The sequence below is a fragment of the Anomaloglossus baeobatrachus genome, chromosome 2 (assembly GCF_048569485.1).
Source record: "Anomaloglossus baeobatrachus isolate aAnoBae1 chromosome 2, aAnoBae1.hap1, whole genome shotgun sequence".
Classification (NCBI taxonomy): Eukaryota; Metazoa; Chordata; class Amphibia; order Anura; family Aromobatidae; genus Anomaloglossus; species Anomaloglossus baeobatrachus.
This window is the reverse complement of record NC_134354.1, coordinates 562,624,702-562,646,997: the sequence shown is the minus strand read 5'-3', so window position 1 is coordinate 562,646,997 and position 22,296 is coordinate 562,624,702. Positions and strand designations below refer to the sequence as shown.

General features: G+C 40.9%; 1 protein-coding gene across 4 annotated transcripts in view; it reads left to right on the top strand.

Moving 5' to 3' along the window:
- The window catches only part of NALCN (sodium leak channel, non-selective), a 1,011,261-nt gene that overhangs the window by 740,771 nt on the left and 248,194 nt on the right, over positions 1-22,296 (top strand). For all 4 annotated transcript variants that reach the window (XM_075336708.1, XM_075336707.1, XM_075336706.1 and 1 more), the window contains one exon: positions 15,282-15,418. In XM_075336708.1, coding sequence (XP_075192823.1) covers positions 15,282-15,418 — 137 coding nt within the window. The remainder of the gene's footprint in view (positions 1-15,281; positions 15,419-22,296) is intronic.

The following is a 22,296-nucleotide window of genomic DNA, read 5'->3' as shown; positions in this document are numbered from 1 at the left end:
AATGAGTGATTACGTTCATGATGTCACCACTCATCAGAGTGATGAGTGATTATGTTCCTCACATCACTGCTCATCAGTGTCCCAGGTCTCGGAGCGCAGCATTAGTCTTGACTGGCTGCTGCTCAAATGAAGTTCCATAGCCTTTGATATAGGTAATCAAGGAATGTTGTGGTAACCGCTGTATTACGTTGGAGCTTGGACCTATGCTTTCTAATAAATTTCTGAATGAGAGACAGTTTATTGTTTTTATTTCTCTCTTTTTACATCTTTCAGTTTTCCATTTGTGGACTACAGGTTCGGTTCCACTTGTGTTTTGCACGGGCGAGTGCAACCCGATAAAACATCGGATTTTTCTCACTCTAGTGAAAAACTATGGGGCAGTGTCCATCCGTAATTGATTTCTCATGCCATAGCGGCATGTGGAATGAATCGCAGCATGCTGCGTTTGGCAGCGAGTCTCGGCTCACGCACTCCCATACAAGACTATGGGAGTGTGTGAAACATCGCACTGCGCTCGCATGTAATTCGAGTGCAGTGCGATATACAAAAAGACAGGCAGTGGAGGAGAAGGATAGAAAGTGCTCCCTCCTTTTTCTCTGAACCTGTGATGCGATCGTAAGATTGCATCACAGTCACATGACCCTCGGCTGACACCCGCAGCAGAGGGTGCTCTCGCATCGGAAGCTATACGCTAGTGGAACCGTATCTTACGTCAGATTCCCTGGGCTATGGTGGACCTGCATGTTTTTTGTTTATTTTGTAATAATACGGTAAACCAGAGAAAGTTTGAGGGAGTTGTGACAAATAAACAAATGTGTATGTATGTGTGTTTTCTTTTCACTTACTTGGTTAGTAATGGGTGTCTCTGATAGATTCCTCTCCTTTACTACCACCAGGGCTTGATGCCAGCTGCAATACACAGCTGACATCAACCCCAACTACCATTACCCAAATTGCCACCGTACCAGAACAATCGGAAAAAGCTAAGACAAAGCACCAGAATTAGAGCATCTAATGTGATGCACCACTTCTTAGGTGGCTGCGGCTGGTATTTTTCAGCTGGGAAGGGCCCAATAACCATGAACCTTCCCTGCCTGACAATATCAGGCCACAACTGTCTGCTTTGCTTTTGCTAGTTATAAAAATAAGGGGGCCCTCACTTAATTTTTTTTTAATTATTTATTTATTGCGTTAAACCATGCTAAACACCTTTTAGTGCCACATGAAAGGTACTAAAGGGTGCAAATTTATAATATGTAGGGGGTTTGTGACATTATATAGCCGCAGGATATCTCTGTATTCTATCTGATATATTTCTATCATTTAGGTATATCTTGAAATTTTTTGTGTGTCTGTATATGTGTTTGTGTGTATTGGGATGTGGGTGGTTACAGTTTTTCTTATGTGATGGTGAAGTTTATAATTATGCATTATTTCATTGCACTATAATCTGTAATAATAAACTTGTTTCTTTGGTTTGGAAAATTTCCTGTTTACTCTGTTGCCTGTGTTTACACCAACTTTATTGAGACAAAAACTGCATGTAGAAAAAAACACACAATAACGCAAGTAGAGAAAGCAAGTAAATTAAGGTGCCGAATTAGTGCAGAAAGTCATAGTTTTCCTCTTTTGAAAAAAATAAAAGTAATGTGTTTTACCTCTTGTGAGATAGTGGGTCCATTGATATGTGACTAATAAGCACTCGTTATGGTGCTATATTGATACCAAACTGCAAACCCTACAATGTATGCACCAATATAACAATAAGAATTTTGAAAAAAATATCTTAGGAGTCCTCTCAAATTTTTTAGCAGGTTAAGACTCCATTATTGACTAAATATAAAATGGTATGATTGGTTGTGAGCCCTTCCATGAGAAAAATATATTCAAAATGTATCTAAAGTAAAACAAAAGAAAACTAAACACAATTAATAGATACATTTGCATTTGAAGAAGCATGCTATATTGAAATTTTCTGTAGGTTTGATTTATTGTAGGTTTTCCCCTCCTAGATCATAACCTGAAAGGGATTAGATGTGCTTAGATAAGTATCAACAGACCTCACAAGATATAGACATATAGTAGTTTCATGCACTCCAAAAATAATTTAGTTTTATTAAAATAAAAGTGATTTGTTTTATGTAACAAGGTTTCTGTTTTATTTCTTTTTCATTGCAGCTTTCTGTCAACATACAGTGGCATGCAAAAGTTTGCGCACTCCTAGTCAAAATTACTATTATTGTGAACAGTTAAGCAAGTTGAAGATGAAAAGATCTCTAAAAGGCATAACGTTAAAGATGACACATTTTCCTCGTATTTTACGCAAAAAAAAGTTAATCTTTTACATTTTAAAAATTACAAATAGAGAAATGGGTGGATGCAAAAGTTTGGATACCAATAGGGATTTTTGTACTTAGACAACTTTGATCAAGGTTTCAGACCTTAATTACTGTTATGCCGGCGTCACACGGGACGATCTATCGTGCGATCGCACGAGCGATCGTACCCGCCCTGTCACTTGTGCGTCACAGGCAATTAGTTGCCCGTGGCGCACAAAGTCATTAACCCCGCGTCACACGTACTTAGCTCCCGGACGACGTCACTGTGGTCAGTGAACATACTCTTCCTGAAGGGGGCAGGACGTTCGGCGTCACAGCGACGTCACACAGAGGCCGGCCAATAGAAGCGGAGGGGCGAACATGAGCGGGACGTAACATCCCGCCCACCTCCTTCCTTCCGCATTGCCGGCGGGACGCAAGTAAGCTGTGTTCGTCGTTCCCGGGGTGTCACATGGAGCGACGTGTGCTGCCACGGGAACGACGAACAACCGGCGCGCAGAAGGAGGAACGACTTTATGAAAATGAACGACGTGTCAACGAGCAATGATAAGGTGAGTATTTTTGCTCGTTCACAGTCGTTCGGAGGTGCCACATGGTACGATATCTCGAACGATGCCAGATGTGCGTCACTAACGACGTGACCCCGATGACATATCACCCAATATATCGTACCGTGTGACGCCGGCATTAGAGTTATGGCTTGTTCACCATCATCATTAGGAAATACCCTGCCTTCTATAACCTTGTACCAAAATATAGCAGCCATGGGTTCTTCTAAGCAGCTGCCAAGCACTCTGAGAAAGAAAATGATGGTGGCCCACAAAGCAGGAGAGAGTTATAAGAAGATAGCAAAGTTTTTTCAAGTTGCCCTTTCTTCAGTTTGAAATGTAGTTAAGAAATGGCAGTTAACAGGAACAGTGGAGATCAAAATAAGCAAAATTTCTGTGAGAGCTGCTTGTAGAATTGCTAGAGAGGCGAATCAAAATCCCCACTTGACTGCAATAAACCTTCAGGAAGATTTGGAGTTGTGGTACATTGTTCTTCTGTTGAGAGACACATGCACAAATATGGCCTTCATGGAAGAGTCATCCGAAGAAAAGCTCTCCTGCATCCTCACCATAAAATTCAGCATCAGAAGTATGCAAAAGAACATCTAAACAAGCCTGTTGTATTTTGGAAATAAGTCCTGTGGACCGATTAGGTTAAAATAGAACTCTTTGGCCACAATGATCAAAGGCATATGTGAAGATTAAGCATGGGGGTGGATCAATCATGCTTTGGGGTTGTGTTGCAGCCAATGGAACATGGAAGATTTCTTAGGTAGAGGGACGAATGAATTCAATTAAATGTCAACAAATTGTTAATGCAAATGACGCACCCCAGGGCTTTGGGGTACTCGGTCCCGGGCCTTGTATCACGGGGTCGTATCACGGGTGGCCAGTGCCCGGTTCCGTGACCCTGGAGGTCGCTTAAAAAAAGAGGCAAAATAAAAGGGAAAAATAAAAATGAAAATAAAATGTTTGTCGTGACGCCACTTGTGGTATGCGGCTATGTGGGGAAAGCTGCCGCTGCAAAGTCTCTCACTGCTGGGGCTGGTGGTATTGGGCAGCTTGGATGTCGTGGCTCTCCACAAGTAGAGCTATGCCCCAGGGGAGGATGATGGTGGTTGTAGTAGGGTGATGCAGATGTGTAGGAAGAATTCAGACAACACAGGGGCTACAGTTTAACTTGTGCTTTACTCACTGGTTTGGAGTAGCTGCAACTCGGCTGGTGCTGGTCTCTACCAATCTGGCCCTCAGGTGATTCGGTATTCCCTTGATCCCAGTGCCGGTGTAGTGACCTGGTGAACTTTACTTACATGCACCCGTCTGTAGTTTGTGGGTCCCCGTGGCCTGGAGCGTTTTGAGGTCCCCTCCTGTTGTCATAGACCTGGCCCGTACGGAAGGCAGCTTTAACCTCTCTTGGGTCAGACTTCTGTCCCCGTTCCTGGGTTCCCTCTTTGCTGCTGTGCCCCAGACACTAACGTTGGTGAGGAACCCTGATGATTCCCTCACCAGGCAGATTTATCAGGTGATCTTGAAGTGTCTTCCTGAACTACGGCTCTGCACCCCGCCGGTGCTCGGTCAGTACTCACACCGTACTCTCCCTGGCAACCGTACTCCTTTAACCCAGCAAGCCACTTTACACTTTCTCTCCGTACGTCAACTTCTGACCAACTGTCTGACTGACTGTCTGACTCACTGTGTCTCTGAGAAGATGTCCGTCATCCATCAACTGCTCTAACTAGTCTCTCCCCCTCCCGGGTTTCTGACTAGCGGATTGGATGAGTCCCGACCAATAGGTGGCCATCCATCAGGTCCGTCTCTAGCCTGTTACCCAGTCTGGGGAAGAGGGCGTGGATGTGTGTATGTTGTGGTGTTTACCGGCACTGGTCTTCCAGGAATCCCAGTGTTAGATTCAGTACCCTGTGGCACCGGACGCCTCAGGGGCGCCACACAAACAAAACAACATCTGGGAAAAAAAAGCTGAAGTTGAAAAGATTTCTTCTACAAATGGATAATATAATCCTAAACATGTCAAAATTCCCATTAGACTACCTCAAAAGACGGAAGCTGAAAGATTTACAATGGTTCTCACAGTCCCCTGATCTGAACATTATTGAAAATTTGTGGCTAGACTTCAAAAGAGCAGTGCATGCAAGACGACCCAGGAATCTCAAAGAAATGGAAGACAATTACTCAAACAAGAATTGAAAGACTCTTGGCTGGCTACAAAAAGCATTTACAAGCTGTGATATGCCAAAGGGGGTTATACTAGGTTATTCCATGTTGGGTGGCAAAACTTTTGCATCGATCCATTTTCATTTTTTATTCATGTAAAAATGTAAAAGATGAATTTATTTATTTTTTTTACCTAAAATACAAGGGAAATGTTTATCTTTAACACTGTCTTTTAGAGATCATTTCATCTTCAATTTGTTTAACTGTTCACAATAACAGTAATTTTTACCATAGGGCACTGAGGGGCATACATATTACTAGGGGCACATACAGCACTAAATACACTGGGACTTCTGCTCCTCTGTTCATCTGTGAGACGGGAGTGCATCGCTTTCTAAGTCCACCCACAGATGAATCCCGTCCTTCATTGTATGTTCACGCAGTGTTCAACTGAACATTGTGTGCGCATGCTCACAATGCAGGTGCGGGTTTAAAGGGCGGGCAACCAGCAAAGTGTGGATGCTGCCCCGAGCACTGCGTTCCCCGGTAATCTGCCATGGGGCCACAAAAAATGGTCATCAGCCCTGCCAAGTAGTACACTGGGTGCAGACTTATTAGGCAAGTTCAAAACAACATTTGAGGAACAGAGATTGTCCACAAAAAATCAGTGATTTCAATAAGTTTTATTTCTGAAATAATTCCTAAAAATATGCATATCAATGTTAAAATCAATAATAATGATGGCGATGATGCTTCAACTTGAGGGACGATATGTAAGCAAAAAATAAAAATAATAACTATAAGACGTGCACCAAAGTATATACAAAGCCGTACTGTTTATCAAATTTAAGTTAAATCACATAAGATAGTGTATTCCAAATTTTCATGTAAAAGGTAAATATTCCTCTTAAAACCTTCATGCGCTTTTAAAAAAAGAAATAAATATTTTTAATTGATTTAAATTATGTACATACAAAAAATATTTCATATGAAAAAATAATTACTACTTTTTTTGAAATTTTGCAAGCCGGTGGATAAGATACATATACGTGTGATCTTATAAAGATTAATAACAATAAGATTCAAGGTAAAAAAATGTGCATGAATCATGTAAAAATTACGAACACACAAAGTGCATAAAGTTGTATACTCAAAAAATTAATATAAAAATACAAGTGAACCAGTCACTAATTAAATCAAAAATATAAACAAAAAACAAAGTGCAATGTGCAAAGTGCTAATTTATGAATAAAGTCACATGAAAATGTAAACTAAAACCTAATTCAGTATAAATCTGTGAATATAAGTATAGTAATGACCGGAGGGTCTCAGTGTGCAAATTGTGATATACAGACTTGAAAATTAAATCGCATGAAAAATCGTAAGAGGAAACAAATCAGCCAAAAAACCTATAAAAATATTTAAGCCAAAAGCCAAACGGTCTCAATTAAAGACACAAAGCAGAATAGGAAGGAATGTTCAGCTGTATATAACAAAATAATTGGCTGAAAAGAATAAGGTGCCAAAGTGCTTACAAGTTCATATATATATAAGCTGTCAATTACAAAATCTCTAGTAAAAATAGCAAAATATGGCACAGCATTCATCTACTCAGCTGAATATATCAGAATTAATTGGCTAAAACAGGTAAGGTGCTAATGTGCTTACAAGTGCATATACATATACAAGCTATCAGCTCCAGAGTCACAATAGATGTAAAGTCTATGGTACAGATGAACAGCAAAACAAGGCACGGTGTTCAGCTATTCAGCTGAATATAACAAGGTTAATTGGCTAAAGGAATAAAGTGCTAACATGCTTACAAGTGTATATACATATACAAGCTGTCAGCTCCAGAGTCATAAATAAAGACAAACAGCAAGATACGGCAAAGTGTTCAGGAAAAAGGTGCTTAAAAGTAACGTTTGGTAATTACCAAAAGTGCATGTGCTATACCGTCCCTCTACCCCGACGTACGTTTCCAGTATTCTTCCTCAGGGGGCAGATTTTTTTTTATTAATGATCAACAACTATGTTCTCAATCAACCCAAAAGACTCATAAATATCAAAGCTTAATATTTTTGGAAGTTGTAGTGGGGTGTTTTCAGATTTGATTATCTTAGGAAGATATCTGTTTGTGCAGGTAACTATTACAGTGCAGACTTATTAGGCAAGTTAATAAAAACCAAATATATTCCCATCTCACATGTTTATTTTCACCAGGTAAACCAATATAACTGCACAAAATTTAGAAATAAACATTTCTGACATGCAAAATCAAACCCCCCAAAAATTAGTGACCAATATAGCCACCTTTATTTATGATGACACTCAACAGCCTACCATCCATAGATTCTGTCAGTTTCTTGATCTGTTTACGATCAACAGCAGCAGCCACCACAGCCTCCTGGACACTGTTCCGAGAGGTTTACTGTTTTCCCTCCCTGTAGATCTCACATTTTATGAGGGACCACAGGATTTCTATGGGGTTCAGATCAGGTGAACAAGGGGGCCATGTCATTATTTTTTCATCTTTTAGACCTTTACTGGCCAGCCAAGATGTGGAGTAGTTGGATGCATGTGATGGAGCATTGTCCTGCATGAAAATCATGTTTTTCTTGAACGATACCGTCTTCTTCCTGTACCACTGCTTGAAGAAGTTGTCTTCCAGAAACTGACAGTAGGTCTGGGAGTTGAGCTTCACTCCATCCTCAACCCGAAAAGGTCCCACAAGTTCATCTTTCATGATACCAGCCCATACCAGTATCCCACCTCCACCTTGCTGGCGTCTGAGTTGGAGTGGCGCTCTCTGCTCTTTACTTATCCAGCCTCTGGCCCATCCGTCTGGCCCATCAAGAGTCACTCTCATTTCATCAGTCCATAAAACCTGTGAAAAATCATTCTTAAGATATTTCTTGGCCCAGTCTTGACGTTTTATCTTTTGTTTCTTGTTCAAAGGTGGTCGTTTTTCAGCCTTCCTTACCTTGGCCATGTCCCTGAGTATGGTACACCTTGTGCTTTTTGATACTCCAGTAACTTTGCAGCTCTGAAATATGGCCAAACTAGTGGCAAATGGTATCTTGGCAGCTTCACGCTTGATTTTCCTCAATTCATGGGCAGTTATTTTGCGCCTTTTTTGCCCAACATGCTTCTTGCGACCCTGTTGGCTATTTGCCATGAAACGCTTGATTGTTCGGTGATCACGCTTCAAAAGTTTGGCAATTTCAAGACTGCTGCATCCCTCTGCAGGACATCTCACAATTTTGGACTTTTCAGAGCCCATCAAATCTCTCTTCTGACCCATTTTGCCAAAGGAAAGGAAGTTGCCTAATAAGTATGCACACTTTATATAGGGTGTTGATGTCATTACACCACACCCCTCCTCATTACAGAGATGCACATCACCTGATTTACTTAATTGGTAGTTGCTCTCAAGCCTATACAGCTTGGAGTAGGACAACATGTATAAAAAGTATCATGTGATCAAAATACTCATTTGCCTAATAAGTCTGCACACAGTGTAGTGACACTGGCACTGGGGCCAATCAAATAATAGACAAAGTAACTTATGAGTTTGACATTGCTAACCCTTGAGACACTGTGTATTAAGGCAGGGTTAGACGAGTCTAGGGAAAATCATGTAATTTTCATGTAGAAAAATACAGACGATTTTTCATCCATATTGTCATCTATATGCAATCCATATGGCAGTATGGTTGGTTTTTGCATCCATATGCAATCCATATGTCTATTTTTTACAGCTGTATGACATACATATGGCATCTGTTTCTTACATGAGAAATCTAATGAATAATTAAAGGCAAATACAATATCTTATGTTTAATAAATGTAATGAATCCTTGAAAAAACACATGACATGGTTGCCTGTGTGTTCGTTTGTTTGTTTTTTACTCCCATTGATTTACAATAAGCAGGTATGACAAGACAAAACGGATCAAAAAAGTACATGCTGTAATTTTTTTTTTTTACACGGACCATCAGCCTTGAAGTAAATGAAATACATGGCCAAACAAAAGGATAAAAATGTTTTGAATTTTTGTTTTTTTAGGCTTCATATCTCACAATCCACTTCAGCTTTGAACGTGAGACTACGATCATTTTATAGACAATTATCTTGGCTATCTCATACATAAATTTGTCTTACAATTATTTAGCACAAGATTAGTTTTGCAGATTCTTGTCATGTCAGTGCATTGTTATGGTTTTGGTCCTAAAAATCTAAATTTTAATTTTTATTATTTTGTTAGTGTTTTGTAAAGCCAACTTTGGTGTTCAAACTGCCTGCTATGCATGCTCTCAATCAGATTCAAGCATGTCTCAACCAAAATCTGATGCCAGGTCACTTCTACACGTTCCCAATGTTGGTGCATACTGTTACACTAAGTTGGGTATTTTTACAGCTTTTTCTTCAAATCTACACACAAGTGTTCAATTGGATTGAGATCTGGGGACTGTGGGGACCAAACCAGCCCCTGCACTTCATTGTAACTGAACCATTTCTTACCCAATCTCTACGTGTGCTTTGGGTCGTTATCCTGCTGGAACACTATGTTGTTCTTTCATACCCATAGTACTTGAGTACTTGAGTGTACGAAATAACTCATCTTGTAGGATACTCACATTTTGCTCAGCATTAAGACCATCATCAATCCTTTTCAAGTATCCAATGTCTTTGGCTGCGAAACAGACCCATATCATCAGGCTTACTGCACCGAACTTGACAGTTTTTTCAATTTCTTGATCCAGTAGGCCCTTTTTCCTTTGAATCTTACATATCTATTTGCACTCATCTGAGCTTGGTCTATTGACTTTCATCACATTGCTCCAAATCATCCATTTCCAATCTTCTGACCACCTTTGCACTTTTTTGCAAACTTAAGCATGATTTTGAAGTCAAGATTTCTTCACATTTTTTCAGGCAACCGTTCCACACTTGTGTAACATTTGCACAGTGCTTGCATAAACATCTTTGATCTTCTATTATAAAGCATACAAGCCACCTCCTCTGCCATGTTTGTTGCACCAGAACTGATAGACCTTGTGATGAGCTGACTTGTTGACTCCAATATTTTGCCTGGAAATCCGCCTCTTGGCTTTTGAATGGATGGACGGGCTTCATTTTGTATTCTTCTAACTATCATGGTACTCACATGATGCAGTTTGACAATTTTCTTGGCCGAGAGACCACCATCGATGAACTGGATGATGTTGTTTACCTTTTCTTTGGAAATCTTTGTAATGACTGCTTCTCGATTCGAACCAGTGACCTTTGCCTTGGAAATGAACCTAATAAAATACTGATTTATTAGGGAATATGAGAACCGGTTGTAATTTCTAGTATACAGGAACAAAACAAAATTGAAACACCAGGACAAAAACACTAACAATGTAGTAACATGATAATCAGGTGTCTTTGACCCCACCAAACCACCTCATTAACACTGCTGTGAACAATGCTGGTCTTGATGAATAGGAGCCTTTTTCATATGTTGATTGACAGTGCTCATCCTGTAATATTTTGATTGCCCTTAATTAGCAGCTTTGCACTTTCACACAGGAGGGAAGCCGCTCTCACAATGTTATTGCTGACTCTCATTGTTGACTACATTCTGTGGCCGCTGGTTGGTAGTGTACTGCAGACAGGAGTCAGCGACAAAAACCTGCAAGTACCAGTGGCGGACATACCGCTGGTGCAGTTGGTTCAACTGCACGGGGGCCCAGAGGTGCAGGGTGGCTCATGCAGGGCAGTTAGTAATGAGGGCAATCTCGCTTGTTGTTCAGAGCCCGAGGCTCCAGGGCCCATGGCCAGATTTCCCTCATCTATGATAAGTGATGCGCCAGGCAGTGAGCGATCCTGCAGCTCTGCCACACTGTATAGGTAGCGGAACATTAGGAAACCATTCGCTATGGCTAGAATGTATTTGCTTCTGTGAGGTGATGATGTCACTGGAAAGAGGCGGGACTTCCTCCTCCAGCGCAGAGCTTATCATTGTTCAGCGTGTGTTGTGACTGATGGAGGTGATGAGGCTACGGAGCGACCACACTGAGAGGACTGACAAGCTGCACCATGGAGCGACGGGCTTCATACGAAGGACTGTGTGACTAATGTGAGGTGCTGTTTGTATTTTGGGGGACACAGGATAACTGGATATTCCTACATGAGGGAGCATGTTGATGGATTGCATACAGAAGGTGCTGCATATTGGGGGATTCTACTGGGAGTGGAGTGATTTTTACATATGTGGGGGTGGATGAAGAAAGGGGAGATATGGGGCTGCATGCTGGGGGCTGTGCAGAAAAGGGGGTGACTTTACTTGTGAAAGCGGCGTGATGTCACAGTTGTGGGGCTAGTGTGCTTGAGGGCTGAGTTTGGAAGGGTTAAGTTTTCTTGCGTGGGGCTGCAAACTGGGGGCTGCATATGCAAGGGGTTATGTTATACACAGGGGGCTGCATGGGGAAGGGTTATGGTTACTTGTTTGGGGCTAAGTGGTGAAGCGGGTGATGTTATGCATGTGGTGAATGGGGTGATGTTACATATATGGGGGGAAGCAGGTGATTATGTGGGGAAGCAGGTTATGTTACTTATGTGGGGAAGGAGGAGATGTTACCGTACTTATGTGGGGAAGCGGGTGATATTACGTATGTGGCACGTAGCCTTAAAATTAATTGGGGGGAGGGTCACAGAGACTGATTAGTTTATATTTATTAGGCAGCAAAGATTATAGTTAATGGGGGCACAGTGCTGGCTTATTTATCACTTTATATTGTGAATGGTTAATTCTATACTAATGGTGGGGTATCTATACAGTATGTAGTCAGGGGCGCAATGTAGGTGAATTTTTGTTCAGGAGGTACGGTAAATGTATATACAATATATATGACCTTGCTATTTTCAGGACTGCAGTGATCAGTGTGACAAGATGAGTGGCTGGAAGATGGCGGACATGAAGGTCTAACCAGACGGAGAAGAAACAACAGAAAACTAATCAGATGAGAGGTCAGCGGTAAGTCACTGGATGGAAATATTTATTCTGTACTGTATGACTTGGAGTATTGCTGTTATTTGTTAAATTCCTTAGGCCACATTCTCACATTCATGTGATATGTCTGTGTGCTGCCAGATTATTTTATTGGACATCACATAGACTCAGAGTTTCATAGATCTATTCACATATCTGTGAAAATCACAGATCCAAGAATGAGATCTGCGAAACTCCGAGCATGTGCTGTTCTGACCTGATTATAAGGAATAGCACATACTCCATGGGTCTGTGTGCTGTCCGAGAAAGATATCACGCAGCACACTAACACTGCACACGGATGCAGGGAAGTAGCCTTATTATGTATAACACCGTCCATTAGTATTTAGTGTACTCACTATGTAAACACTGTATAACACTGCCACTTATTAGCATCCTTGCTAGTTATGTATGGCACCGTCCTCTATTATATAGTGTCCTTTAATGTTATGTATAGCACTGTTTCTTATATAGCGTATGCTCGTTATTTTAGTTACTCACAGCGCTCTCTCTCTTTATTATAGAATCCTCTCTTATTAGATATAAAATGACTGCTGATGGAGCTGCATCTAACCAGAAGACCAGTCCATCAGAATAGAAGCCTTTCCATTTTCCATCAGCAGTCATTATAATTTTATATCTAACAATAGAGGAAATAAAAAGAGTGCACAATCAATAGCAAAAATAACAAGTGCATCCAATATGTAAGGGACGGTGCTGTACAGAACAAGAGAGGGCACTGTGTAATGTATATATGTGTATACATATATCTATATCTGCAGCTTTGTCGCCATAAAAGGAAGCGGGCCCAGGCACAATTTCTTGCACAGGGGCCCCATGCTGTCAGTGTCCGCCCCTGGCAGGTATACTATGTGAGTGCAGATGGACTGCTACAGTGTCTGTGCTGAGGCACAGAGCTGTTAATTTACATTCAGACAGCATTCTCTTGAGGGTCATCAATCAAGATATGATTGCAAACTGAAGAGATGTAATAGTGGTAATAGTGCACTGAGCCCCTTGCCACGCCAATGAAAAAACAATCATATGAATTTTATACAGGCAAAGTCCTATATAAGTGGAGTAATTAGCACTGTCGGGTGACAGACTTCTTATTAACCCATAAATACAATACAAGTAACAGCTACTACAGAGCATACATTCTATTGTGGGGCAGCATAGATTAACTAGATTCTGCCCTACCCTATGGACAGTGTGGAGCAAAAGTTTTTCATTTTCAAAGACCCTACAATATCATGAAAAGAACTGTAGGACCAACAAGTGCATTACAATTCTCTTCTTCAAAGGAAGTGAAAGAATGGTTGAAGAAGGATATGGAAATCAAGAAGAGCTAACATTTTTGGTTGTTGTTATAGTCCTTTCACTTCTATATATACACTAGCCTTGCTTTGAGAAGCAGTCTAAAATTTTATCAAAACAATATCTTATTGACATTTGACTTGGCACTATCAGCATCTCCCTCTCTCATCTCCCCCCCTATCTCTAGGTTCAGTTCTAGGACCCCTGCTTTACTCCATCTACACCTTTGGCCTGGAACAGCTCAGCTTTTGGTATCATTTCTACACTGTTGATACACAGATATAGCTCTCTGGCCCTGATATCACCTCCTTACTAACCAAAATCCCAACCATGTCTGTCCACTATTTCACCCTTCTTTTCTGATTTGATTTCTAAAACTGAACATGGACAAAACAGAATTCATCATCTTTCCCGACCTCATTCTACCAATCCACCAGACCTATCTATCAAAGTCAATGGCTGTTCACTCTCCCCAGACCCGCATGCTCGTTGCCTAGAGGTAACCCTCGACTCTCCTTCACGCCACATATCCAAGCCCTTTCCACCTTCTACCGACTGGATCCGTCCATTCCTTGACCAAGAATCTGCAAAAACACTAGTGCATGCACTCATCATCTCCCACCTCGAGTACTGCAACCCTCTGCTCTTTGGCATCCCATCTAACACTCTCACACCCCAACAGTTTATCCTAAAATTTGCTGCCCCATTAATCGACCTGTAACCCCCATTATTCCTCGACCTCTCCTTTCTGCCAATCTCTTCACTGGATTCCCATTGCCCAAAGACTCAATTTCAAAACACTAGCCATGACATAAACTAAGCCATCCACAACCTGTCTCCTCCATACATCTGTGAACTAGTCTCCCGATACTTACCTGTACACAACCTCCAATCTTCACAAGATTTCCTTCTCTCTTCTCCTATTATCTCCTCTTCCCACAATTGCCTACAAGATTTCTCCCATGCATCCCCCATACTCTGTAACTCTCTGCTCCAACATATCAGACTTTCGCCTAACGTGGAAACCTCAAAAGCAATCTGAAAACCCACATCTTCTGACAAGCCTGCAACCTGCAATAAACCTCAGTTCACTGTACTATCGTCAACCATCTCTACCCTCACCTACTGTATCCTCACCCATCCCCTGTAGACTGTGAGCCCTCACGGGCAGGGTCCTCTCTCCTCCTGTACAAGTCTGCACTTTTTATTGTTTATGATTATTGTACCTGTCTACATATGCCCCTTTTCACATGTAAAGCGCCATGGAATAAATGGCACTATAGTAATAAATAATAATAATAATTTGATAATGAAGAATCCTGCAGCATTGGATGTGAACAGTTCATTTATTTTCTATGCTAATACATAATATCAAGATTGACAAACGTCTTCTTATCCATACTGTATTACAAGCCTGTATTTGATATGAAGTAATTTATGGTTGACTCTTGTACATGCCTTATTTAGTTCTAAGCATCACAGCAGCAGTTTGGAACAAAGAAAATGTATATACCTGGAAGATATATGGGGATGAAAAAAACAGTATAGGGTGCACAAAATAGAAATTCAGCTTTTGAACACAAACCATGCATGTATTATCTTCAGATTTCACATATCTAAACATCTGAGAATGGTTATTCAACAAGAATTAATTTACATAAAGCACAAACATATTGTTGACCAAGTGAATAGTGCATGGCATTTTTAAATAATGCAGTATTTTATTGGCAGTGTCCTTTTAGTCTAGCACTGTAATCATTAGTAATGGATTTCTAGCCTAGACTGAAAAAAGCAATGTACCTTTGCTGCCATCTTCTGTCTGTTGTGGTCAGTACTTCAGCATTTTTTTGTTTCCATCTGTTTAGTTGAAACAAAGTGAAGCAAATGCTGACACTAAAGAAAAACTACCACTGCGTCTGCGGATCTTTGAAAAATTCCCCAACAGGCCTCAGATGGTGAAGATCTCCAAACTACCTTCTGACTTCACTGTCCCAAAAATAAGGTAATTTTTTTTTTAATTGCTTAATTTTATCAATGAATTATTATGCATTTAAGCATCAACATGGCGACTTCTTGATTAAATATGATTTCAATAAAATCTACTGCGTGAATCTATTCTTAAGGTGGTTTCACATGTAGTATGCCTGTGGTTTCAGAACTTTTTTTTGTTTTTGGAGGTGGGGGGGCGTCTTTACGTGGAAATTGCACTTTTCCTGTTGTGGTTTGCCACTTTTTTAGAACCTAAATGCTAGTGGTAAGTCAGTAGGGAGTATATTAAAATCATTACATAAAGTTGATTTTTTTTTAGTGTTTTCCTTCACTTTTGGTTACTTTTTCTTATCAGTTGCTTTTTTAATAACCTGTTGTTTTATGCATTTTTCCATAAATTACCCATAAAAGTTTGATAAGAAATAGTTTTCTGTCAGGAAAACACAACACAATTTTGTTTGGGGAAAATCACATAAAGATCATTATGTTTTTTACAAGGTTGGACAAAAATTCTATCAAGGAAACCTTGATGTGACCGAATTCATATTTTCTGACTGATAAGCTACAAACTGTCTAAAGGTTTCAACTGTTTAAAGGGATTCTGTGGTCAGGTTTTTGTTACCCCATCTGACACCAGCGTAATGTAGAGACAAAGACCCTGATTCCATTGATGTATCACTTATGGGACTGCTTGCTGCAATTTTGGTAAAACCACACTTTTATAGGCTTTAGGTCTACCAGATCTCTAAATGTTGAGCTTTATATAACCTTGCTCACACCACTTACCACTACTGATTGACAGCTGTCTATGTACACTGCGCATGGGTATAAAAATGCCTGACAGTGGTGGGAGTGGGGTAATACAGAGCTTATGAGGACTACATTGCAACAGATTTACTAGTCCTTTATTGATCATCTCCTACTGATAAAACAGTGATTTTATCAAAACTACAGCAAGCAGCCCAGGAAGTAACACATCACTGGAATCAGGATCTCTGTCTCTACAGCCTTCTGCACATAGATAATGTGGCAAAAACTTGATGGCAGATTCACTTTAATTCCACTTTACTTTTCAGTACAAACCATGCTGTACTCTGATCAAAAGCTGTGTGCTTGACTTTATCAGTTTACAATTGATGCGGCTGAAACATCTGAGTGTAATGGTAGGATGTCCCCATGTTTTAGTCCATATAGTGTAAATTCAAAATTTTAAATAATCTTTAAATGAATGTGACTATTGTAATACAGTAGTATATAAAGCATAGTAAAATGTCTATGTCTTTTAAATCCTGTTTATCAGAAAAACTTATGTATCCCACCAAAGATATTCTACATGATCTCAGCATCCGAGTATTATAATAGCTCTGATCACTAAATATCCATGTCCCACTTCTGGCTCCTACAGTTTGAGATTCGCCCTTCCCCTGGGTCCTGGCTGTAAACTGCCATAATTAAAGCATTTGACGGAGATCCCAGCTTCCGGCTCCCCCTATTTCCCCTGACACAGTTTGCTCATTATGATGTGCTATGGTGTTATATCACATTATTTTTTGGTCCAAGCTATTAGCTGAATATCCATAGTAACAAATATTCAAAAATACTGTAATTTCTTTTCAAGCAACCCACTTATAGGAAAAAGAATAAGAAATCCAATAGATTTTAGCTGTATTTTACTAAGGTAGAAATTACTGAGCAGCCTTAATTTGTTCATTGCATTTCTAATTAATATAAATGGACCATGATTCAGAAAAGGGTCACATGTGATGGAGAAGCAAAGATATTGGGATCAATTAATTATCATTTGCAGTCAATTAAAGTGTGAGAAACTCATTCTTCTTCACAGTTAGGCTATTGCAGCTTCAAAGGTTTAGATATTAATTAATTATCGTTTGATATTTTATATTGATGGCTTATCCACAGCATAGACTTTCGATTTCAGATAAATGGGGGTGCGACACCACGCACCAATACCAATCAGCTGTTGTCATTGCCACCAGCGAGGTCTGTTCAGTTATGGAATGGAAATACACAGCTCTGTCAACTGTACAGCAGCCGCGACTGGGTGCTGCACATCCATGCCAATTCATTTGAGTGGGGTTGAATACGTAGTACGCTCCTATGGCTTCTATGCACTTGACAGCGCTGTGTAGTTCTCTTCCACAACTGATCACATCCTCCTGCTACTGACACAAAGAATAACTGATTGGCGGAGGTGTCTTGTGTCGCACCTCCCCAGAAATGATATTGTATACCTATCCTAAAGATAGTCCAAAAATATAAAGTACCTGGCAACCCCAAACTGTATATTAATATAATCTGTTACATTTTATATTTTGGTCATTAGTTTGGTTAATATGAGGGCAATTAAAGGGATCCACTACTCGGACAACCCCTTCTTAAATACTTCATTCCCCAATATAAAATAAAAGCACTTTATGTTCCCCTCCAATCCCGGAAATATTCCAGGGATTTGGAGTTCCCCAAAGCTTTTATGACTTTGTTATGCCTCATGAGTCCTGTAGCCGATCAGGGACTGCTATTGAACTACTTTGCAAAACCTATGGCAGTTTGAAGTCATAATATCCACCAGAATTGTTTTGAGGAAAAACTATGTAGTTTGTATTATTTCATATGAATAGAACAAATAGTAGACAAGTAAGACAATAAAAGTGCATAGTGCTGGACAGGCGACAAACAGTTGTGCCAAATGCTAAAAACGTATAGGGTTAGGAGTCCTCAACACATGAGGAATACTAATGCAGATAATGCAGGTGTATATGTATGTAATAGGTGATTATAGGCTAAATGCCCATCTCCTATGTAAGAAAATAAATCTTATTGCATCAGACACTCACCCATACTTTCTTGGAAGCCACACGAAATGCACGTAGGGGTTACTGTGGTGTTTCTATCTCTCTATATATAGCACATTGAGTTTGATCTTGACTCCCTAGCTACACTGGTAGTATTTTTGGGGTGTACAATTGGATGTTCAGATGTATTTTCTATTGGGCTACTTTGTTCTCAATTCATTTGGAAAAACTTTGGATCATCAAAGGAATTGAGAGCACAGCAGCCCTTTAGCAACCACTGATTGGTTGCAGGGTTTGTGTGGCATAACAGTGGGATTAGGAGTAGTATAGATTACAGTGCCTTGCGAAAGTATTCGTCCCCCTTGAATTTGTCAACCTTTTCCCACATTTCAGGCTTCAAACATAATGATAAAAATTTTAATTTTATGGTGAAGAATCATCAACAAGTGGGACACAATTGTGAAGTTGAACGAAATTTATTGCTTATTTTAAACATTTGTAAAAAATAAGAAACTGAAAAGTGGGGCGTGCAATATTATTCGGCCCCTTTACTTTCAGTGCAGCAAACTCACTCCAGAAGTTCATTGAGGATCTCTGAATGATCCAATGTTGTCCTAAATGACTGATGATGATAAATATAAGCCACCTGTGTGTAATCAAGTGTTACACCTAGTGGCTCTCCTGTGGCAAGGAATGAGACAGTCTCCTTGCCTGCCACGAGTGCTCCTGCTCAGCAACGCCGAAGGTCTGCCAGACTGCAGGAGAAACCTCCTCAGAGAGGCAGCACAAGGGTGACACCTAGTGGTACTCCTGTTGCAAGAAATGAGGCGGTCTCCCATTCCTTTCCTGCCGCAGCTCCTCCTGCTCAGCAGCCTCGAAGGTCTGTGAGGTTGCGCAATGTGCAGAGGTTTGCTGCTCAGGGAAGCAGTGAGACTCCCGTTATCTCTACACATTGTGAGACCGAGGATCCCGCCTCTATTTCCCAGAGGCAGGAGGGTGAGCATGTGCTATGCTTGGTGGATCCTGATTCGCCCACTGACGTCACACGGCTTGATGACAAGGCTGGTGACGTGGTGAATCCTGACTGGCCAGGCTGGGATGTCGTGGATCCTGATTGGGTCAAGTCCGTCATCTCCGCCTCGCGCCCGCCCTTGGCTGGAGCTACACCTCCTTAAAAGCTCCTCCTGCCATCATGGCGGCGCGCGACCGTCCTTCTATGTTTGGATGTCTGGCAGCGTGCTGCCACGCCACTGCTCAGGCATTATCTTCCTCTGTGGGCTTGGCCCTTGCTGCTTAGGCAGCACCTGGTTTGCAGGCCGTGTCCCTGCCTTGCTGCTCCGGCAGTAGCTCCTTCTACAGGCCGTGTTCCTGTCCCAGGTGAGCTCCTCGAGTCTCCACTGGACTCACCTGGTTATTGAAAGCACACGTGCGTGGGCACCTCTGTGCTACCCTCGTGCCATATTCTCGTGACTTCCACTGGCACACGTGCGTGGGCACCTCTGTGCTTCCCCGTGCAACAGGTACACCGAGCCGTGTGATCCCTGCCATACAACCCACACGGGTTAGGGCAGACCGGTGTACATAGATCGTCTGTGACATTCCAGACGATCGCTAGCAGCAACCCGCTCACTCTTCACCCACCATAGCAGCGGTCCCTTACACCGCACAGTGGACCTTGACCGGCGGAAGCTGTCCATTCCCCATCTTGGCACGCTTCCCCGGGTCCCCCTCGTAACAATCAAGTCTCTGTATAAATGCACCTGCTCTGTGATAGTCTCAGTGTTCTGTTTAAAGCACATAAAGCATCATGAAGACCAAGGAACACAACAGGCAGGTCCGTGATACTGTTGTGGAGAAGTTTAAAGCCGAATTTGGTTACAAAAAGATTTCCAAAACTTTAAACATCCCAATGAGCACTGTGCAAGCAATCATATTAAAATGTAAGGAGTATCATACCACTGCAAATCTACCAAGACCCAGCCGTCCCTCAAAACTTTAATCTCAAACAAGGAGAAGACTGATCATAGATGAAACCAAGAGGCCCATGATCACTCTGGATGAAGTGCAGAGATTTATAGCTGAGGTGGGAGAGTCTGTCCATAGGACAACAATCAGTCGTAAACTACACAAATCTGGCCTTTATGGAAGAGTGGCAAGAAGAAAGCCAATTCTCAAAGATATCCATAAAAAGTGTTGTTTACAGTTTGCCATAAGCCACCTGGGAGACACACCAAACATGTGGAAGAAGGTGCTCTAGTCAGATGAAACCAAAATCAAACGTTTTGGAACAATGCCAAACGATATGTTTGTCATAAAATTAACACAGCTCATCACCCCCAGAACACACCATCCCCACTGTCAAACATGGTGGTGGCAACATCATGGTTTGGGCCTCCTTTTCTTCAGCAGGGACAGGGAAGATGGTTAAAATTGATGGGAAGATGGATGGAGCCAAATACAGGACAATTCTTGAAGAAAACCTGTTGGAGTCTGCAAAAGACCTGAGACTGGGATGGAGATTTATCTTTCAACAAGTCAATGATCTCAAACATAAATCAAAATCTACAATAAAATGGTTCAAAAATAAACGTATCCTGGTGTTAGAATGGCCAAGTCAAAGTCCAGACCTGAATCCAATCGAGAATCTGTGGAAAGAGCTGAAAACTGCTTTCACAAATGCTCTCCATCCAACCTCACTGAGCTCAAGCTATTTGCAAAGGAAGAATGGGCAAGAATTTCAGTCTGTCGATGTGCAAAACTGATAGAGACATATCCCAAGTGACTTGCAGCTGTAATCGCAGCAAAAGGTGACGCTACAAAGTATCAACTTAAAGGGGCCGAATAATAATAATAATAATCTTTATTTCTATAGCGCCAACATATTCCGCAGTGCTTTACTTTACAATTCAGGAGGATCATATCAAACAAGTAACAGTTCTAAAAAATACAATATTTAGAGGGGGAAAAAACAACCTTGCTCGTTAGAGCTTACAATCTACAATGAGATATGGGGGGGGGGGCAAGGTACAAGTGCTTATTTACAATGAAAATCCAGCCATCTCAAGGAAATGGGGGATAGATAATGGCCTCCTGGACCAATTGGCCTGATGCATTTGGGTGGCATGGAGTTTGACGTGGGGTTATGTTGTGAGACGTTGTAGAGGGACTGTGTTTAATTGGATTTGATTAGGGAATGTGATAGGCCGCCCTAAAAAGATGCGTTTTTAGGGAGCGTCTGAAGCCGAGTAAGTTCTGATTCGTTCTAACTTCTTGGGGTAGAGCGTTCCAGAGGATTAGTGCAGCTCGGAAGAAGTCTTGGATCCGGGAGGAATAATATTGCACGCCCCACTTTTCAGTTTTTTATTTTTTACAAAAGTTTAAAATAAGCAATAATTTTCATTCAACTTCACAATTGTGTCCCACTTGTTGATTCTTCACCATGAAATTCAAATTTTTATCTTTATGTGTGAAGCCTGAAATGTGGGAAAAGGTTGAAAAATTCAAGGGGGACGAATACTTTCACAAGGTACTGTATCTCAAAGATAAATGTGAACTTAAAAAAACTTTTTATCCTCTTCCCGCAAATAGATGGTACAGTATGTCCAATTTGCAAGTGATTTACTGCATTCTAGAGTTGTGGCTACCCCATCCACAGTTGGAGCTGACTGTTATTTACAGCTGAATTTTTTCTGTTTATGCTGAGATTGGATCTATTTCCTATCCCAACACTTTAACCTCTCAATTACTGCTTGTGATTGGATTTATCTCTGATCCTAGCACTTTAATTTCTCATTTGTGGCTATCAATATTGAGAAACTTTATGACAAAATTTTGGTAACCATTTTCTCTTTGATTTTCATTGTGAAAATGGAAAATTAGGGGTTAAAGCAACATTTTAGTCATTGTGCATGTATTCTAAAGGATTATCAAACTTTCAGAATGTGATTTTGAATATGATTAGAGGAGGATGGGTGTAGTTTTTAAAATGGGTCTTGTTTGTGGCTTTTCTGACATACAGTATATCACAAACGTGAGTACACTCCTTACATTTTTGTAAATATTTTATTATATCTTTTCA